We start from the raw sequence: 18,702 nt of genomic DNA, 5'->3' as shown, positions 1-18,702 counted from the left end.
GTGCAAACTTACGTGGCGAAAAATAAATTGATTCTGATTCTGATTCTTAGCTGTACTACACATACAAATCATATCATCATAAGTTTATTTTCACTTCAGATATACTAAAACTCAGAGCCCTATCCTAGAGGGGAAAATGCTTGTTTGCTGGGCAAGTAAGCATTTTTGTGTTAGTAAGTAAAAACATAAATACTGTAAATAGAATTTGATAAGTTGTTTAATAAGATGTCACGAATATGCTACTTACTAGAGTTGGGGGGCCAGGAGTCTCTGTACTCATTAAGTTCTTTATTCCCAGATACCCTTCCTCTTGCCTAGGACAATAAGAACACATAAGTGTCTAGCGGAGAAATCAACAGTGTCATTGTTATTAAAAAAATTAGCAAAAAAAAAAAAGACCAGTGATTTTTACACAGTCTCATTCCTTGCAATAAGTTACACTTCTTTTCAGAAACAACTTCATGAAAACAAAAGCGCTTCAAATGAGCATATGGCCCCCGTACATAAAACCGTGGCTGGAAAGTGTAATGGTTAAGGGCTCTGCCTCTGACACAGGAGACCTGTGTTCGAATCTCAGCTCTGCCTGTTCAGTAAGCCAGCACCTATTCAGTAGGAGACCTTAGGCAAGTTTCCCTAACACTGCTACTGCCTATAGTGCGCGCCCTAGTGGCTGCAGCTCTGGCGCTTTGAGTCCGCCAGGAGAAAAGTATGATATAAATGTTATTTGTCTTGTCTTGTCTTTATCCTGCTAGAACATCTTATTTTTATCATCCTATTAGGGTTGAGTGAGCAAAATGTACGAGTTTGCAGTGAATGGGCCCCAATCTCGCTTGGCAAGATTAGCAGACTAGTTTGCCATGTGGCTATGTTAGTGAAAATTTTCAGTGTAAATGATTGTACTTGTAATTCAGCATGAGCTTGATAAAGAGGCGACAGCCTTGAAACGTCGCTGTGACTGGCTGTATGATCTTACTGTAATAAAAGAGCATAAAACTGAACTGGATGGTGCCAGCTGTCTTCCTACTGCATACTTATGTAAGAACCGCTGGAATGCAATGAGCCTGTACAATTAACAAGCTGACACATCATTGCATTCCAGCGGTTTGGGAGGTGTGTTTACCTATCAGGGACAACAAAGAGATTATTTGCATATTCAGCAGTGATGCACTGTGGGGCACCTCACATGCTCACTTCAACCTAAATAATCACAAATACCTTCTGTTTTAAGAATGCAAACTTCTGTTTTGCATAGCATTTTAGTAAGGGGGCTTTTAGGTCCTTTTTAGCCCCTTACACACTCCTAAGAGTTCTGGTTCACCATGAGCTTGCTGGGTTATCTGTAACTGTATGCTATTCACATAATAGTCCACCAGAGGGCGATGTCTTCACAGGAAAAAGTAAACTTTTCAGTGTCTTTTTTATATTATTAAAGAGGAGCTGTATACTATCTCAGAAAAAAGATAAATACTTGCTCTACTTACATGACATATGTATTGCACTGTCCACATTTTGATTTCAGGGAGTTTTATATAGTAAATAAAGAGAATTCTGTTTCTGTCACTTTCCATTTTGGAATCCCTGTGTCTGAAGCCAATCCTGATGTCATTTCTTCGCTAACTCTGTTTCCTCTCCACTTTCTGATTTTTTTTTTAACCAATAAAGTTTATTGAAGCATGTAATACATGTACAGGCAAACACTGCATTTGCAGTGAAAATTGTAAGAAAGAGGAGAGAATACAAATATGGACTTATTACAAAGCAGGTACAAGTGTTAGAGGTTACCTAGCAAGTATTTACACTCTGTATACCAGTAAGTTACTGACTGATTGTGGCACGTTCATAAATAACATTTGAAATATTGTACAAGGAGGGATGGCACGTGATATCTGTAGTTTCAAATGCTGTGGGGAACAGATAAAATTGGAAAATGTCACTGCGGGACCTGGCCACTGCAGGTGCTGTTGTAAAACCGCAATTTAGAATATAGAATGTCACAACAGTGGCTTATAGTGTTGAAGTAGACATAAAGCGGCAATATTTGGGGCCTCCTCTTTCTGATTTAGTATGTGTGCCCGCCCTCCTCCCAGTCTTCAGACACTCCCACACAGCTCTGCAGTAAGAAGTGCAGCCTCACAAATCATTGTGTGACTTTGCAGACCTGGCTTATTTGTATGGATCAAATTTCAGCTGAGTCACTTTCTCAGCTTCTCAGCACAAGAAATATTGGTCAATTAGAGAGGAAAAGAGGTGTTAAGGGGAAACCGGGAGTGAAAGAAACTTCAGCCAATCAGGCTGCATTAGTGATGACTGAGGGGAAAAGGGGAGAAAAGTAAAGAAGAAGAAAAAAAACAGCATGCACTGCAACTTCCTTTTTTGCAGCAGATGTACCAAATAAAAGCCAGGGGACCTGGTAAATGATATTCTATTGAGAAGAAAATTAAGAGTGGTTTTTAACTTGTGGATTGCCTGGTTAGCATCCTTATTATTTGTTTACCATATAAAAATAGAGGATTTATTTTTGATTTTATGCCTAACAGATACTCTTTAACTAATAATTGCTGCTGGACTGTTAGCCTCTCAGTACAGGTTCACTTTACAGCGTTTAAACCTTACTAGTTATATGTTTCAATTACTGTAACTTTTTCTTTTCTTTTTTGAAACACAGGAACTCTGGAATAGACAATTCAGAAATCATTATCACACATCTTGACAGCCTTATTCTGTGTTTTTGTTAATACACATATGCAACACTGGCTTATCATTACCTTCCTGTCTTGCCTCCTTTGGGTCTCAATGGCGTGCAGCCTGTCCATCAAACTGGCTATCCCCTGCTCCAGACTGTCTATTGTGTGATGCTGAGGGTCATGACCGCTGAAGCTATTTCTTAGACTACGCAGAGCATCGCGTACAAGCTGCAGATCATTAGCCTGGGCAGAGACAAAACAATTAACCTTTTAAAAAAAACTTGTTTTCAAAGAACAAAACAAAAAAAAAAATCTGTTATTGCTGTATAAGATAGAAGTTGTGAATCAGGATGATACCATTTATTGGCTGTATAAGATGTTTCACAAATGTAGGTATCATGAATAAACAAATCTTCTATAGAGCAACTGTACTGCAGGAAAACAAACAGATCTTAATGAAAATTCCCTTACTACAGCATTTATGACGGTTAATAATGGCTGTGACATCAATATAAACAAATCAATCTAGAGTGCAGAGGGGAAGGTTGCGCAAACTGTGAGGCCAGAGCAGCTAGCCAATAGCTGGGCTTGTCTGTGAAGTGGGCATTTCAGCTGGACATAACAGGAAGGGTAGTTCCTGGGATGGGCTACAGAGAAGCATTCTGAGATTGGTCCCTCCAGGAGATTCCACAGCCCATCCCACTATATACTGGTATATGCATTTGAGAATGTGAAACCCTACTGACAGCTCTGCCAAATGTCACACTTACTTTTCATTCATTTACAAGACTGCAGGCAGAACTTCACTAATTATCTGTTCTGTTTCACTTTAATTTAAAAAACAGATCAAATTAAATTCTGCAAAATAGGTGTGTGCTTTAAGACTATTCACAGAACCTGATCTCATCAACTATATCACAATTTGTTACTTCAAGGAGAAGATTTAAAACATAACTTTTATTAATTACCACATAAAATATACTCTGAAGCTCGCTGTCTAATACTATAAAAACTCAAATACTCATGAACTAGAGGTCTATAGTAAGCATCAATAGATAATAATCTCTTCCCCTTAGTTCATGTTTGCATTAGTAAGTTACACAAAACCCCCACCAAAATAACCCAACATGTTTCACTTCCAAGCGGAAGCTTTTTCAAGGGAACTAAGTGAAGTGCAAAAGTGCATAGGTGCTAAGGTGCAATTACATTAAAACAAAAAATAACAAACTCATGTTATTTTTTGTTTTAATGTAACGCTATCTGACTAATTGCACCTTAGCACCTATGCACTTTTGCACTTCACTTAGTTCCCTTGAAGAAGCTTCTGCTTGGAAGTGAAACATGTTGGGTTATTTTGGTGGGGGTTTTGTGTAACTTACTAATGCAAACATGTACTAAGGGGAAGAGATTATTCTCTATTGATGCTTACTATAGACCTCTAGTTCATGATGAGTATTTGAGTTTTTTTTTTTTTGTAACTCTGGTTTTTATTAAAGAATTATATTAATACATGAAGACCGTATGAGTCAAATGCAAAATATGAAAAAGGTCATGACAAATAAGAACATGAATGGGTAAACAAGATCTTCTGCCAGTCTTCATGTGGCTTATACAGTAATCTACCTTGCTGTAACAGTGTCGTTTAATAGAGTAACATCTAATAAAGGGTAGAGAGAGCTATATAGTGGGGGGGAAGGCTAAGGGAAGGGGAGGAGAGGGGGGGTAGGGAGTAGAGGTAGGGGAAGGTAACTATACCTACTACATAAAGTCAATCAGAAATCTTATAACCTATGACATTATGTGAATCACGATTGCCCAGTATCCCACATCGCAGAATCTAGATTTCCATTTCAGGGGTTAGAGCAGGATGGAGAAAGTCAGAAGGGCCTAAAAAAAAAAAAAAAAAAAAAAAAGACCGTGTGGAGGCTAGGGAGGTATGTGGCCTGAAGGGTTGAAGGTCCAAGGGTCCCATATTTTGTGAAATCGATCTTCAGAGTCTCTCAGGGAGGCTGTCATTTGTTCCATTGTTTTGTACCAGGTAACTTTAGATTTTACCTCCAAGATTGTGGGTGGGGCTATCTGTTTCCATGCAGCTGCTATGGAGAGTCTGACAGCAGTCAGTATATGGTTAATTAAGCGCATTGAGTGTGTGGGAACAGCAGGCAGGGTTTTGCCTAATAACATATTGAGGGGGTCGAGTGGAACCGGGACCCCAGTAACCGATTTAATCAGTGACTGCGTGTCTTTCCATAGTTTGTTAATTAGGGGGCAGAACCAGAAGATGTGTGCAAGGGTACCCTTTTCCCCACAGCCCCTCCAGCATAGATCCGAAGCTCCATTGTATATTCTGGAAAGTCTGTCTGGGGTTAAATGCCAATGATAGAGGATCTTATAAATGTTTTCTTTTATTTGTACACACATAGAGCTGTGTTTAGCATTTTCCCATATGTCAATCCAATCTTCTAGGGAGATAGCGGTGGAAAGACTGGACTCCCATTTGGTCATGTAAGGATGGGAAGGGGTGAGGGAGTTTGATTTGGTTTGTAAGAGGGAATAAATTTGGGTGATCAATCCTTTTTGGTATCCTCTACGTTCACATATACGTTCAAATTGTGTATAGGGAGGGATTTTGGGGGTCCCACTAATGATTTTATGTATGAAGTGTTGGACCTGGTAGTATTCCAGGAATAATTGGGGGGTGAAAGGAATTTTTCCTTCCAATGTAGGTCTGTCCCAAATTTTGCCTGTCCGTGGATCCAACCAGTCTTTAAGATTGAAGTAGCCCAGGTTAAACCAGCGGGTCATGAAATCTTTGGAGGTTCCAGGTTGAAAAGACGAGTTCCCAAGTATTGGTAATAGTGGTGAGAGGGTGGATTGAAGGTGAGCAGTAGGTGCTGCGGTCCTCCATATACGGATGGTAAAGGAGATAGTGGGTAAAATATTAGTCAGAGAGGGTTTTGGTTGGGGTGGTGCCCAAATAAGGGAAGCCAAAGAGATTGGGAGGATATTTGTGGCTTCTATTAGGCCCCACTTAGTGTAGACTCTAGGAGTAGTCCACTCGGTCAGCTGTCTGAGGTGGGCAGCTTGATAATATAATTTGAGATGGGGAACTCCAAGGCCTCCCAATTCTCGTGGAGAGAGGAGAATCGTCTTATGTACCCTTTGGCGTTTATGGTTCCATATAAATTTGGAAAATTCAGATTGCAACCTAGACAGCTGAGCCGAGGGGACCTGTATTGGAAGGGTTTCGAATAGATATAGGAGACGTGGGAGAATATTCATTTTTAGAGAATATATTCTCCCTATCCAGGATATTTTATAGGCAGTCCATTTATGGAGGTCTTGAAGGATAGTTTGTATCAGTGAAGGGTAGTTTTGTTTATATAAGGAGGAGTATGTAGGTGTGAGGTAGATCCCTAGATATTTTAGGGCGTGAGTTTTCCATCTATAAGGGTAGTGGGCTTTTAGGGAGGCCATGAGGATTGGGGGTATTTTGATGGGCAGTGCTTCTGTTTTGTCTTGATTCAGTTTAAAGCCTGAGAGGGATTCGTATTCTTGTATAGTAGAGTGTAGTGCCGGTAGAGAGATGAGGGGTTGTGTGAGTGTAAGTAGGACGTCGTCAGCAAATAGAGATATCTTATGTTCATGCCTTCCTTGACGGACACCGTGTATATTCGGGTTTAGTCTAATTGCTGATGCTAAGGGTTCAATGCTGATGGCAAATAATAAGGGGGAGAGGGGGCACCCTTGTCGGGTGCCATTTCGTATCAGTAGGGGTCGCGTGGGTGCAAGGGGGAGTTTAATTAAAGTGGATGGGGTTGAATATAAGAATTTAAGCAGGGAAAGGAAGGGTCCCTTGAAACCTTGATGCTCTAGTACCCGGAATAAATAAGGCCAAGAAAGTCTATCGAAGGCCTTCTCTGCATCCGAACTTAGGAGCAGAGAAGGCCTGCCACTTTGACTCATAAGCGAAATAAGGTTTATGGCTTTCCTGGTGTTGTCTCCGGCTTGTCGTCCTAGAATAAAGCCTACTTGGTCATTATTGATCAATGTGGTTAAGATGGGGTTTAGGCGGTTGGCCATAGCCTTTGTTATGATTTTCAGGTCTGAATTGAGGAGGGAGATAGGTCGGTAGCTTTGGGGTAATTGGGGATCCTTCCCTTCCTTAGGAATCACTGTTAATAAGGAGGCTAACATGGTAGGGGGCGGTTGTTCGCCCTGAAGTATCTTATTTGCTATTTTGACTAGTTGTGGGACTAGTACGGACTTGAAAGTTTTATAATAGGAATAGGGAAGGCCATCCGGACCAGGGCTCTTGGAGGAGGGGAGAGATTTTAGTATTTCTATGATTTCGTTTTCCGAAATGGGGGCATTAAGCTGTGCAATTTGGGTCTCTGAGAGGGTTGGAAGATTTAGTTGGGAGAGGAATGTGTCTAGTCTTTGGGAAAAGAGGGGATTATTGGATAGGTCTGGTAAGTTATATAACTGAGAGTAATAGTCTACAAAAATGTGGGCGATTTTTTGTGGGTCATAGTGGGTTGTGCCCTCAACGTCTTTCATGGAATAAACCATTTGTTGGGATGATTTAGGGTTTAACTTTCGAGCTAATATAGTGTGTGGTTTGTTCCCCCTCTCAAAGAAAAGTTGCCTGGACCATTTTAAGCTTTTTTCAAGTTGGAGAATTTGTAGTGCCCGAATTTCTTGTTTTAAATTCTGCATTGTGATGTAGTGTTCCTGTGTGGGGGCCATTTTGTAAGATGATTGTGCCTTAGTCAGGGCAGAGTGAAGGGTAAGGAGTTTTTGGGAGGAAAGTCTTTTCCGCCTGGAGCCCTCAACAATAAATAGTCCCCGTATGAATGCCTTATGGGATTCCCATAGAATTCCAGAGGACGATACCGTACCAGTATTTGTGTTAAAAAATGAGCGCAATTCCTCACTTAGTCCCTCAGCAAAAGATTTGTCTCTTAGTAGGGATTCATTGAGTCTCCAATGTAGAGGTTTGTGGGGTCTGTGTAGCCAGTTCAATTGCAAGGTAACGCTTTGGTGGTCTGACCAGGCCATTGGTAGTATTTCTGATTTGTCTAGTAGGGGCAATAGTGATGAGTTGGCAAAAAAGTAGTCCAGCCGAGAGTGGGAAGCGTGGGGTGGTGAGAAAAAGGTATATTCAATGGATTTAGGATTGGCAATTCTCCATAAATCTAATAGAGTGTGTTTTCTCATGAGTGCTCTGAACCTGCGGTAATTGCGTTCATGTGTATTTCTGGAGGTGGTATTTTTAGAGTAACTTCTGTCGTTAACAGCAGAGAAAGCTAGATTGAAGTCCCCCCCTAGAATAAGGGTACCGCTCTTTACTTTTTGAAGCTTATCTAGGAAAGAGGATAAATAGGCAGTTTGGTTCTGGTTAGGGACATATATATTAGCCAGGGTAATGGGTTTGCCAGCTAAGGAACCAATGAGCAGGAGATAGTGGCCATTTGGGTCAGATATTGATTTGGTGATCTGAAAGGGGGAGGTTTGACCTGCAGATAATAGCTACTCCTGCCCGTTTAGTTGAGGTAGAGGCCAAATATACCTTAGAGTAGAGTTTGTCTCCTAGTCTGATAGAATCTTGTTGCCGAAGATGGGTTTCCTGAAGCATAGCAATGTCTATGTCCAGTCTCTTTAGGTCTTTTAGTAGAGAGCGTCTTTTCTGAGGTATATTTAGGCCCTTCACATTCAAAGTTATTAATTTAACCATGATCAATGATATTATGTGGTTTGCTGAGAGCATGTGCGATAGGGTTTGGCCAATCTGATTCACAAAGGGTAAGATTCACAAGAAGAGAAAAGAACCATAACAAAACAAACATCCATATCAACAAATGAGATATAACAGGATAAACAGTATGAACAAGCATTGGTTGATAGGTAGGTAAGTATCTGACGCCACTGTAAAGTAAGTGGCCACATGTGGTGACAACAAAAAAAAGTTGTCTAATTGAGGAAGCCTTAAAGGTCGCCAGGCTCCGTAGGAGCCAGGTCAGCTCGCGGGCAAACCTCCTGAGGTGCATGTGGAAGTCCCGGAAGGGTCAGCCCAGGGACCGGAGTCCCAGCATCTAAAGGAGTAAGGACCAAGAACAGGTGTGTAGTTGTGAAATAGATAATATCAAGTTCCATCTATGTTGGGGCTTCATAGGTAAGTATGAGGAGCATAGGGATTGCTATGCTGGGGAGTGGTTTGTTTAGTATAGAGTTCAGCTGGGCAGTGTTTCCATATCATCTTGAGGTTGTGGGAAAGTGAGGCTTCGTACAGGAACACGAGTCCAGTCCGAGATATGTCGTGCTTTTCTGGGTGGTGAGGAGGTGGTAGGAGATCTAGGATTTTGAGTTAGGTGTAGGGACGGGAGTTTGAGCCCCATTTGCTTGAGGAAGAGGGGGGCGTCATCTATGTCAGTGAGAGTGAAGGTCATTCCCTGTCGGTTGACGATGAGACGAAAGGGGAAGCCCCATTTATAGGGGATGGCAGCATCTCGAAGTAGTTGTGTAACTGGTTTCAAGGCCCTGCGTTTTGCCAGGGTGATGAGAGATAGATCGTTATAAATATGAATCTCGTCCCCTTTAAAAGAGAGAGAGGGTACCTTGCGCAGTGCTTGCAACAGGGCCTCTTTAGCTTCATAATAATGCATCCGGACTATGATGTCTTTGGGCCTTTGATTGTGAGGCTGGCGTTCTCCTAGAGATCTGTGGGCTCTGTCCATGCGCCATAGTTCGTCTGAAAAGTCTGTTACTATCATTTTAAATAACTCCAACAAGTGTGATTTGATCTGATCTGGTTTAACTGACATAGAGACCCCTTTCACCCTTAGATTCTGTCTCCTTTCCCTATTTTCAAAGTCTTCCTGTGATATACGAATGGCTTTCAAATCTGACTGTATGATAGTTTGTTCATCTTCTATGGCAGCCTGTTTTTGGGAGAAAGTGATTGCTTTATCCTCTAGGGCGCTGGTGCGCTCTCCTAGACTTGTGATGTCGGCCTTAATGTCTTTTATGGCAGCGAGAAAAAGATTTTGTAAAGAGTCATGCATAGCTTTGCAGTGCTTGTCCAAAGTGGACTCTAGAAATGCAGCAGTGATCGGAGCGGAGTCCGAGATTATACAGGCCTGTGTGGAGTTGATGTCAGCATGCTCCGTCTGGTCGGCGCCATCTTGGGTGCCCGCCGGGCGGACGAAACGATCCATCGCGCCCGGTGACTGCAGCGGTTTGGAGTGCCCTTTTGCGGCCATGGAGTGGAGGGGGCTGCCGGGTGCCTGTTCTGGTCTGAGCCGTGCGGATCTGGAGCGTAGGGGAGCGGAGAACGGCTCTTCTGTAGCGGCGGTGGGCTGGAGCTCAGGGCTTAGGCAGCCATTCCAGAGACCTCGCGCATGCGCCTCATCGAGTATTTGAGTTTTTATAGTATTAGACAGCGAGCTTCAGAGTGTATTTTATGTGGTAATTAATAAAAGTTATGTTTTAAATCTTCTCCTTGAGGTAACAAATTGTGATATAGTGTGCTTTAAGACGTCAGAATGAAATATCTGTTCTTTATAACTAAACTGACGTTTTTTGTTTTCTTTTTGCACTGTGCGGTCATTCACAATGATGTGCTGTTGTATCATCCTCTCAGAAATTGGTCCCTTAGCCTGGAAACGTCACGTTCGGTGACACACAGGCTGGATTACATGGCAGAGAAATATAAAGCAATAATTGTGTATATCAGATACAACGCCAAAGCTTTGCATTACTTTGTAACTAGAGCTTATATAAATAAACCTTGTATAAAAAATCTCCCACAACAATGCAGAGTCGATTGGCCTGCATAACATACAGATAGGTGTGCCCTGTAGCGGTGACGAGTCTGCATGTCACGTGCTATCATACAAAAATCATGAACATATACAGTATAAGAATAATAATACACATTAGATTCTTTCTTTTTTAATTTAAGTCTGAAGTCACATGTAGCCTTCATTACAGTGGGGTAATGGTTACTCACCGTCCTCTGTGGTACTGGGTCTCGTGCAGGACCTTTGCCAGCGGGCACCAGAAAGCCATTGGTCTGTGCTGGGTGGCTGATATAATTATTGACCTTTGAATAGAAAAAAAAAAGAAGAGCAGCTGTTAATTTTATTTAGAATTTTTTTTGTATTAGTGTCGGTAGAATCATTAACATATCAGACACAATGGAGGAGTTTGAGCATAATCCTGCCTCCAGAGATGGCATTACTGATCAGTAAAGGAATTGTGACAGAAGGGAGGAGAACCTTTTTCAAGAGAAACCGTAATAACATATACTAGACCATAATAAATTATTCAGGATACTCATTTTCATCTTAAAAAGAACCTGAAGTAAGAGAAATAAAGAGGCTGCCATCATCATTCTGTAATAAACAATGCCAGTTGCTTGACCTCTGTGGTGATGATCTGCATCTAATATTACTAATATTACAAGCCTCAGGCCCAGAAAGAGCATGCAGATCAAATTCTATGACTCTGGTATGACTCCCCTGGATGTAAGCTTGTTGCAGGTGCGTGACTCAAAAATAACTAAAGCTGGATAGTGTACAGGTACTTTGAATCTTAGCTCTTCCTGTTCAGTAAGCCAGTACCTATTCATTACTTGGGCAAAACTCCCTAACACTGCTACTGCCTACTGAGCTGCAGCTCAGGTGCTTTGAGTCCGCCAGGAGAAACAAGCAATATAAATGTTCTGTGTCTTATCTGGTCCAAAGCCAAAAGCTCAGCATGACAGCCAGTCAACTGGCATTGGTTATACGGGAATAAAGATGTCAGCCTCAGTATTCCTCTCACATCATGTTTCCTTGAATTATCCTGGTTTCAGCATCAGAAACACAATCTATTTATTGTTTATAGGCTATGATGTCAAGCAGCATTCTCCCCCAGAGCACTCTGGGAGATCATGTGATTTTCCTGCTCACTTGAGAGGCAAAAAAAAAATTCCAGTCATTCACCTTACCAGGAGTAAAGATGCCAGCATTTCTGATACATTTAATAATATAAGTATGGATGAGGTAATATTCAGTAGGTATACAGTGGTGTGAAAAACTATTTGCCCCCTTCCTGATTTCTTTTTCTTTTGCATGTTTGTCACACTTAAATGTTTCTGCTCATCAAAAACCGTTAACTATTAGTCAAAGATAACATAATTGAACACAAAATGCAGTTTTAAATGATGGTTTTTATTATTTAGTGAGAAAAAAAAGCTCAGAACCTACATGGCTCTGTGTGAAAAAGAAATTGCCCCCTGAACCTAATAACTGGTTGGGCCACCCTTAGCAGCAATAACTGCAATCAAGCGTTTGCGATAACTTGCAACAAGTCTTTTACAGCGCTCTGGAGGAATTTTGGCCCACTCATCTTTGCAGAATTGTTGTAATTCAGCTTTATTTGAGGGTTTTCTAGCATGAACCGCCTTTTTAAGGTCATGCCACAACATCTCAATAGGATTCAGGTCAGGACTTTGACTAGGCCACTCCAAAGTCTTCATTTTGTTTTTCTTCAGCCATTTAGAGGTGGATTTGCTGGTGTGTTTTGGGTCATTGTCCTGCTGCAGCACCCAAGATAGCTTCAGCTTGAGTTGACGAACAGATGGCCGGACATTCTCCTTCAGGATTTTTTGGTAGATAGTAGAATTCATGGTTCCATCTATTACAGCAAGCCTTCCAGGTCCAGAAGCAGCAAAACAACCCCAGACCATCACAATACCACCACCATATTTTACTGTTGGTATGATGTTCTTTTGCTGAAATGCTGTGTTACTTCTACGCCAGATGTAACGGGACACGCACCTTCCAAAAAGTTCAACTTTTGTCTCGTCGGCCCACAAGGTATTTTCCCAAAAGTCTTGGCAATCATTAAGATGTTTTTTAGCAAAAATGAGACAAGCCTTAATGTTCTTTTTGCTTGAAAGTGGTTTGCGCCTTGGATATCTGCCATGCAGGCCGTTTTTGCCCAGTCTCTTTCTTATGGTGGAGTCGTGAACACTGACCTTAATTGAGGCAAGTAAGGCCTGCAGTTCTTTAGGTGTTGTACTGGGGTCTTTTGTGGCCTCTCGGATGAGTTTTCTCTGCGCTCTCGGGGTAATTTTGGTCAGCTGGCCACTCCTGGGAAGGTTCATCACTGTTCCATGTTTTTGCCATTTGTGGATAATGGCTCTCACTGTGGTTCGCTGGAGTCCCAAAGCTTTAGAAATGGCTTTATAACCTTTACCAGACTGATAGATCTCAATTACAGTACTTTTGTTCTCATTTGTTCCTGAGTTTCTTTGAAACTTGGCATGATGTCTAGCTTTTGAGGTACTTTTCGTCTACTTCTCTGTGTCAGATAGCTCCTATTTAAGTGATTTCTTGATTGAAACAGGTGTGGCAGTAATCAGGCCTGGAGGTGACTACAGAAATTGAACTCAGGTGTGATAAACCACAGTTACCGTATTTTTCGGACTATAAGACGCTCCGGACTATAAGACGCACCCAGGTTTAGAGGACAAAAACCAAGAAAAAAAATATATTAAACCTGGGTGCATCCATGGTGCAGGGGTGTCTTGTAGGCCTTTTCCCCCCCAAGCTGTCTGCACCAGCTACACAATAACTAAGCTTCAGTGCCCAGCTACACTAGCCCCTGCTGCCCCACCAGCTAGACTAAGTACCCTACACTAAAGCCTATTGCCCCACCAATAACCTTGCACTACACTACATTGCCTTACACTAGTCCCTGATTCCCCCACCAGTTACTACACCACACTAACCCACCCCTGCTGACCCACCAGTAACACTACACCCTACATTAAACTAACCCCTGCCTCCCCACCAGTTACAATAACTAAACACTTCAACATAGATGATCTCACCTATCTAGTTGTCCCTGAGTTGTCCTGTCCTTTGATGTCAGCTGTGATGATTGACGTGGCAGAGGAGTGTTGTCACAAGTCAGGCATCTCAGCAGGAGCTGCAGCAGCTGTCCTCTTCCAGGTATTGTGGCTGGCGGTGGGGGGCTTTGGGGTGCAGAAGAGCAGCGATTCAGGGCTAATTGCAGCGGCTGTAATCTTCTAAGTTCCTGCACGGCGGCGGGGGGGGGGCCAGATGAGGAGCGATCCAAGGCTAATTGAAGGCAGCGGCTGTAATCTTCTAAGTTCCTGCACGGCGGCGGGGGAGCCAGATGAATAGCGACCCAGGGCTAATTGAAGGCAGCGGCTGTTATCCTGTATCCAGCACGGCGGCGGCAGCGTGGCATTAGACGGGAGATCGTAGCGGTAGTTATGACTACCGATGCCTCAGTACTTCCTTGTTTACGCCCCCTTATGACGTAGGACGCTCATGCGTGTCCTACGTCATGAGGTGGCGTAAACAAGGAAGTACTGAGGCATCGGTAGTCATAACTACCGCTACGATCTCCCGTCTAATGCCACGCTGCCGCCGCCGTGCTGGATACAGGATAACAGCCGCTGCCTTCAATTAGCCTGGGATCGCGCCTCTTCTGCCCGCCGCCATGCAGCAACTTAGAAGATAACAGCCACTGCAATTAGCCCTGAATCGCTGCCCCCGCCGCAGCCGCTGCAGCTTCCGTGCAAGCACATGGCATGGAAGCATGAAGAGCTGGCCAGAGGCGGATCATTGCGGGCATCAAGGCGGATGATTGGCGGCTGCATAGAGGGGAATGGAGGCGGATGATTGGCTGCATGGAGAGCGGGCAATGAGGCAGATTGGCGGCTGCATAGAGGGGAATGGAGGCGGATCATTGGCTGCATGGAGAACGGGCAATGAGGCAGACTGGCGGCATGGAGCAAACCACACACCCAGAGCATCACAGACGGAAATAGTGAGAAACGGTTTTTGTTTTTTTGCAATATTTGTACTTTTTTTTTTGCTACCTTCGGACTATAAGACGCAGGGACTTTTTCTCCCCACTTTTGAGGGAGAAAAAGTGCGTCTTATAGTCCGAAAAATACGGTAAGTTATTTTTTAACAAGGAGGGCAATCACTTTTTCACACAGGGCCATGTAGATTTAGAGGTTTTTTTTCTCACTAAATAATAAAAACCATCATTTAAAACTGCATTTTGTGTTCAATTATGTTATCTTTGACTAATAGTTAACGGTTTTTGATGAGCAGAAACATTTAAGTGTGACAAACATGCAAAAGAATAAGAAATCAGGAAGGGGGCAAATAGTTTTTAACACCACTGTATACTGTACAGTAAAGTTCCTCTTTAGTGGAGACATAGACTGAATATAGAACATAACGGGTGTTTCCTGCACTCTAAAAAAGTGTTTTATTGATCTACTAGTGCCTTCTTAAAATAGAACTTAGACAGACGAATACCAAAATAACTTGAAAAGGACGTCTGCAAGTTGGTTTAAATTAAAAGCATTAGTGTTGCCATAAAACCAGTAGTACTTCTGGATGCATGCCTGGTTTACAAGGCCATAAAAGAATGATTTGCATGGCACAGCCTGGTAGTGATGCATTATGGATCACACTTTTTAAACACATGGAAGGGATAACCTACGTCTGTTTTTAATTTAAGAAGGCAGTTTTGTTCAGTGTTTATTTAGAACATTGCTTTTAGGTTGTTGGTCATTCCTCTAAAACATCCTGGTGCTTTTGTCCTGTATTGCTGATATTAATGTAGGTGCCTCCGTTACAGAGCTTCCTGCTTTTGGGATACACTGACATGGGACAAACTAAGATAGCGAAATATATGTATGGAGAAGAGAGAGGGGAGGGGAAACAAGAGAAGCAGAGTGGTGAGTAGAGTGAGAGGTGAATGGTGTGAGGAGGACAGAGGAAAAGAAGGGAGAAAAGAATGGAGTAGAGAGAGAGGAGGAGAGTGGAAATGAGGGGAGTAGAAAAGATTAGTGGCGAAAAGAGGGGGGGGGGGGTCATAAGAGGAGAGGAAAGAAAGGAGAGTAGAAAGGAGGAGAGTATACTATGAAAGGTAGGGAGAGAAAGGGGAGAGGAGACACTCTACAAGACAGGTCAGGACTAGAATGCAACAAGTAAATTACGGTTTAGGATGCACTATAAAAATCTGAGCTGGAAAGAGATTTGATTTTTTATGGGTCAATTTTCCACGGTGTTTACCAGTTGTAGCAACAATAAGAGAAATGTCACTGGTCTGAGCGGATCGCCATCTTGAAGATGAATGTTCTCCGAGAGTCCTTTTTTTTATTGCGATGCTCCCCACCTACCTACCAATGCAGTTTCCCCAAACCTTTGAAAACATTGTTTATCAGATTTATTTGGAATAATAAAGTACCTATACTGTCCTACTGTATTCTTGTTAACCCTAAAGAGAAAGGAGGCCTTGGTTACCCAGGCTTGAAGGTATATTACCAAGCTGCGGCCCTAAATAGACTAATGGACTGGGCTTTCAATGTCCGAAGCAAATGCTGGGTAACTCTGGAGAAGGTGTTGGCCAACAAGAAAATGCATTTTGGCTCCATGGGGGGTGGCTGAGGCCTTTCTAGCTACTCCTCTCACTGGGTTGGGAACTCCTTAGCTATATTATTATTATTTATTTATTTATTTATAAAGCGCCAACATATTCCGTGGCGCTGTACAATGTAAGAAAACAAACAAGGGATACATAATGATACAGACAATGATATACATGAAATATGAACACTGATGCAAGATACAGCACTGCTGATTACAACTTGATTTAACATGATGACTAAAATGTATACATTTCTAACAGTGTGCAAGCAATTGAATTAATAACATTCCATGACACAAAAGGGTGAGAGCCCTGCCCTTGCGAGCTTACAATCTAAAGGAATGGGGTGGAAACAAGAGGTGGGGGAAGTATACAGTATATGTACAGGCAGTGCGTAATTAGGTTATTTAGCTATATGGGATAAACTAAGATTTTTGTACTGATGGTCCCCCGGTGTCTACCCCTTGACCCTTCTCCAAGGACTCCCCCAATGTTTCCTACACTCACTTTTCCCTCATCTGAAACCCGATTCTGAATTGACAGAATTCAGCTTTTTTTTCTAAGACAGTCCTGCTAGACATATAATCTCACTGTTTTATGAAATGATTCTGAGAGGTCACTCCGGGGGCCTTCCTTTTTAATTCACAGAATGGCAAATTGAGTTGGGTCTTCCATTAGATAAAAATCAGAAACTCAAAAACGTCTGCTCTTTATTAAATAACAATGCTTATAACAGTAGGTACTGTATTTGCAATAATTCAGCATTAAGTGAGCAACTGTGGTTTCCTATAATGCATCACTCCTGAATATGCAAATTATCTCTTTATGCCCCTGAAAGCAAGGCTGCACATCCAGAACTGCAGGTATATAGCAAGCCTGTATCTTATACATTTTACAGAACCTCATTAATGCAACATGCATACAGCTGTTTCGGCCTTTCTGATCCACATCAGTGCATGGCAAGGATTGATGACTTGCTCTATGGGTAGGGTTTGAACCAGTAGTAAGTAATACCCAGACAGCTCATGGTGACCCAGAACCACTAGGAAAGTACAAAGGACTAAAAGAATAAATGTAATTTTGCCTTTCCTATATACAGTGGTTTGCAAAAGTATTCGGGCAGCTTGAAATTTTCCACATTTTGTCATATTGCTGCCACAAACATGAATCAATTTTATTGGAATTCCACGTGAAAGACCAATACAAAGTGGTGTTCAGTGCTCTTTTGGTTTTACACTGCGTGGCAATGTTACCTACCTGTACTAAAAATAGTAATGCTCGATGCAACATAACAATGCATGTAACTCGCAGGGGCCCGCACACGCTGGCTGCCTGCACAACACGATTCTTTGCAGAGGAGAGCAGGCAGCGTACAGAGAGTGCAGGCGGCACGCGGGGCAGTAAAGAAGTAACCTCCGGCAACTTAGATGGAATACTCACTGTCAGTGTCCCTCGCAGAGACAATTATCCCAGCAGTTCCCAGTCAGCATCAGAGAGCCACTCACTACTTCCCTTCCCTCACAGGAAGTTACATCCTGCCAATAGCCTGTGTAATGTCTGATTGCGCTGCCAAGAAGCTCCCTTCCACACTGAGTAGCACGCATGCTCAGTATGAAGTTAATTATGCTGCTGATGGCACAATACTAAATATCTCTGCTTCCTTACATCCTACACTCCCCAAATTTTAAGGTTAGGGAGGGAACCCCCTGAACTACCTCTATGCCAAATTGCAGCCCCTGAGCCCCGCTGGTTCAGGAGATAGATTAGAGAAACCTATCTCGGGAACCAGTGGGGCTCGGGGGCTGCAATTTGGCATATAGGTGGTTTGGGGGGCCCCCTCCCTACCCTGAAAGGAAGCAGAGATATTTAGTATTTTACCACCAGCAGCATAATTAAATAGGAACTGTGGCCACACAGTCTCCTACTGCGCATGCGGGACAGCGCAAATTAACAGGCAATGTAATCAGACACAACACCTGCAGTGGAGCTTGTCGCTTCTGCTCCACTGCCCTCTGATGCTGCTGGCTGTGTGCTTGCTGTGCCTGTTCTTCAGAGCAGTGTTCCGTTCAGTGACAGATTTAGTGGACTTCTGCTGGGAAGATGCCTATCTCTCCTGCACTATGGTGTCAGGTGACTCAGAGAAGGAGAGCACAGTTCATGCAGGCTCAGTAGAGGGATGAGATCATGTGTAAAGGTATGCTTCATCCCTGCTGTGCCCTGCATTTCACTGACATTGTGATGTGGTAGCAGTGAAAAACACACTCACTAACACTCCCTCTACTCACTAACACTCTCACTCACTCACACTCTCTCCCACTTACACTCTCACTCACACACACCCCCACTCCCACTCTCTCCCACTCACTCACTCCCACTCTCTCCCACTTACACTCTCTCACTCACACTCACTCACACACACTCTCTCCCACTTACGCTCTCACTCACTCACTCACTCACACTCTCACACACACTCACTTACACTCTCACTCACTCACTCTCTCTCTTACTCATACTCACTCTCACATACTCTCTCTCACTTACTCACTAA

At 42.8% G+C, this 18,702-nt stretch overlaps 1 protein-coding gene across 4 annotated transcripts in view; it reads right to left on the bottom strand.

Moving 5' to 3' along the window:
* Positions 1 to 18,702, bottom strand: part of DIXDC1 (DIX domain containing 1) — a 226,577-nt gene that overhangs the window by 14,902 nt on the left and 192,973 nt on the right. For 3 of the 4 annotated variants that reach the window (XM_068240948.1, XM_068240947.1, XM_068240950.1), the window contains 3 exons: positions 10,696 to 10,788; positions 2,766 to 2,927; positions 248 to 314 (listed from right to left, as the gene is read on the bottom strand). In XM_068240948.1, the coding sequence (XP_068097049.1) occupies positions 248 to 314; positions 2,766 to 2,927; positions 10,696 to 10,788 (322 nt within the window). Of the gene's footprint in view, positions 1 to 247; positions 341 to 2,765; positions 2,928 to 10,695; positions 10,789 to 18,702 lie in introns of all 4 variants that reach the window. The other variant, XM_068240949.1, reaches the window with a different exon arrangement.

This window comes from Hyperolius riggenbachi, chromosome 6, assembly GCF_040937935.1.
Source record: "Hyperolius riggenbachi isolate aHypRig1 chromosome 6, aHypRig1.pri, whole genome shotgun sequence".
Classification (NCBI taxonomy): domain Eukaryota; kingdom Metazoa; phylum Chordata; class Amphibia; order Anura; family Hyperoliidae; genus Hyperolius; species Hyperolius riggenbachi.
This window is presented reverse-complemented; position numbering and strand designations above follow the sequence as displayed.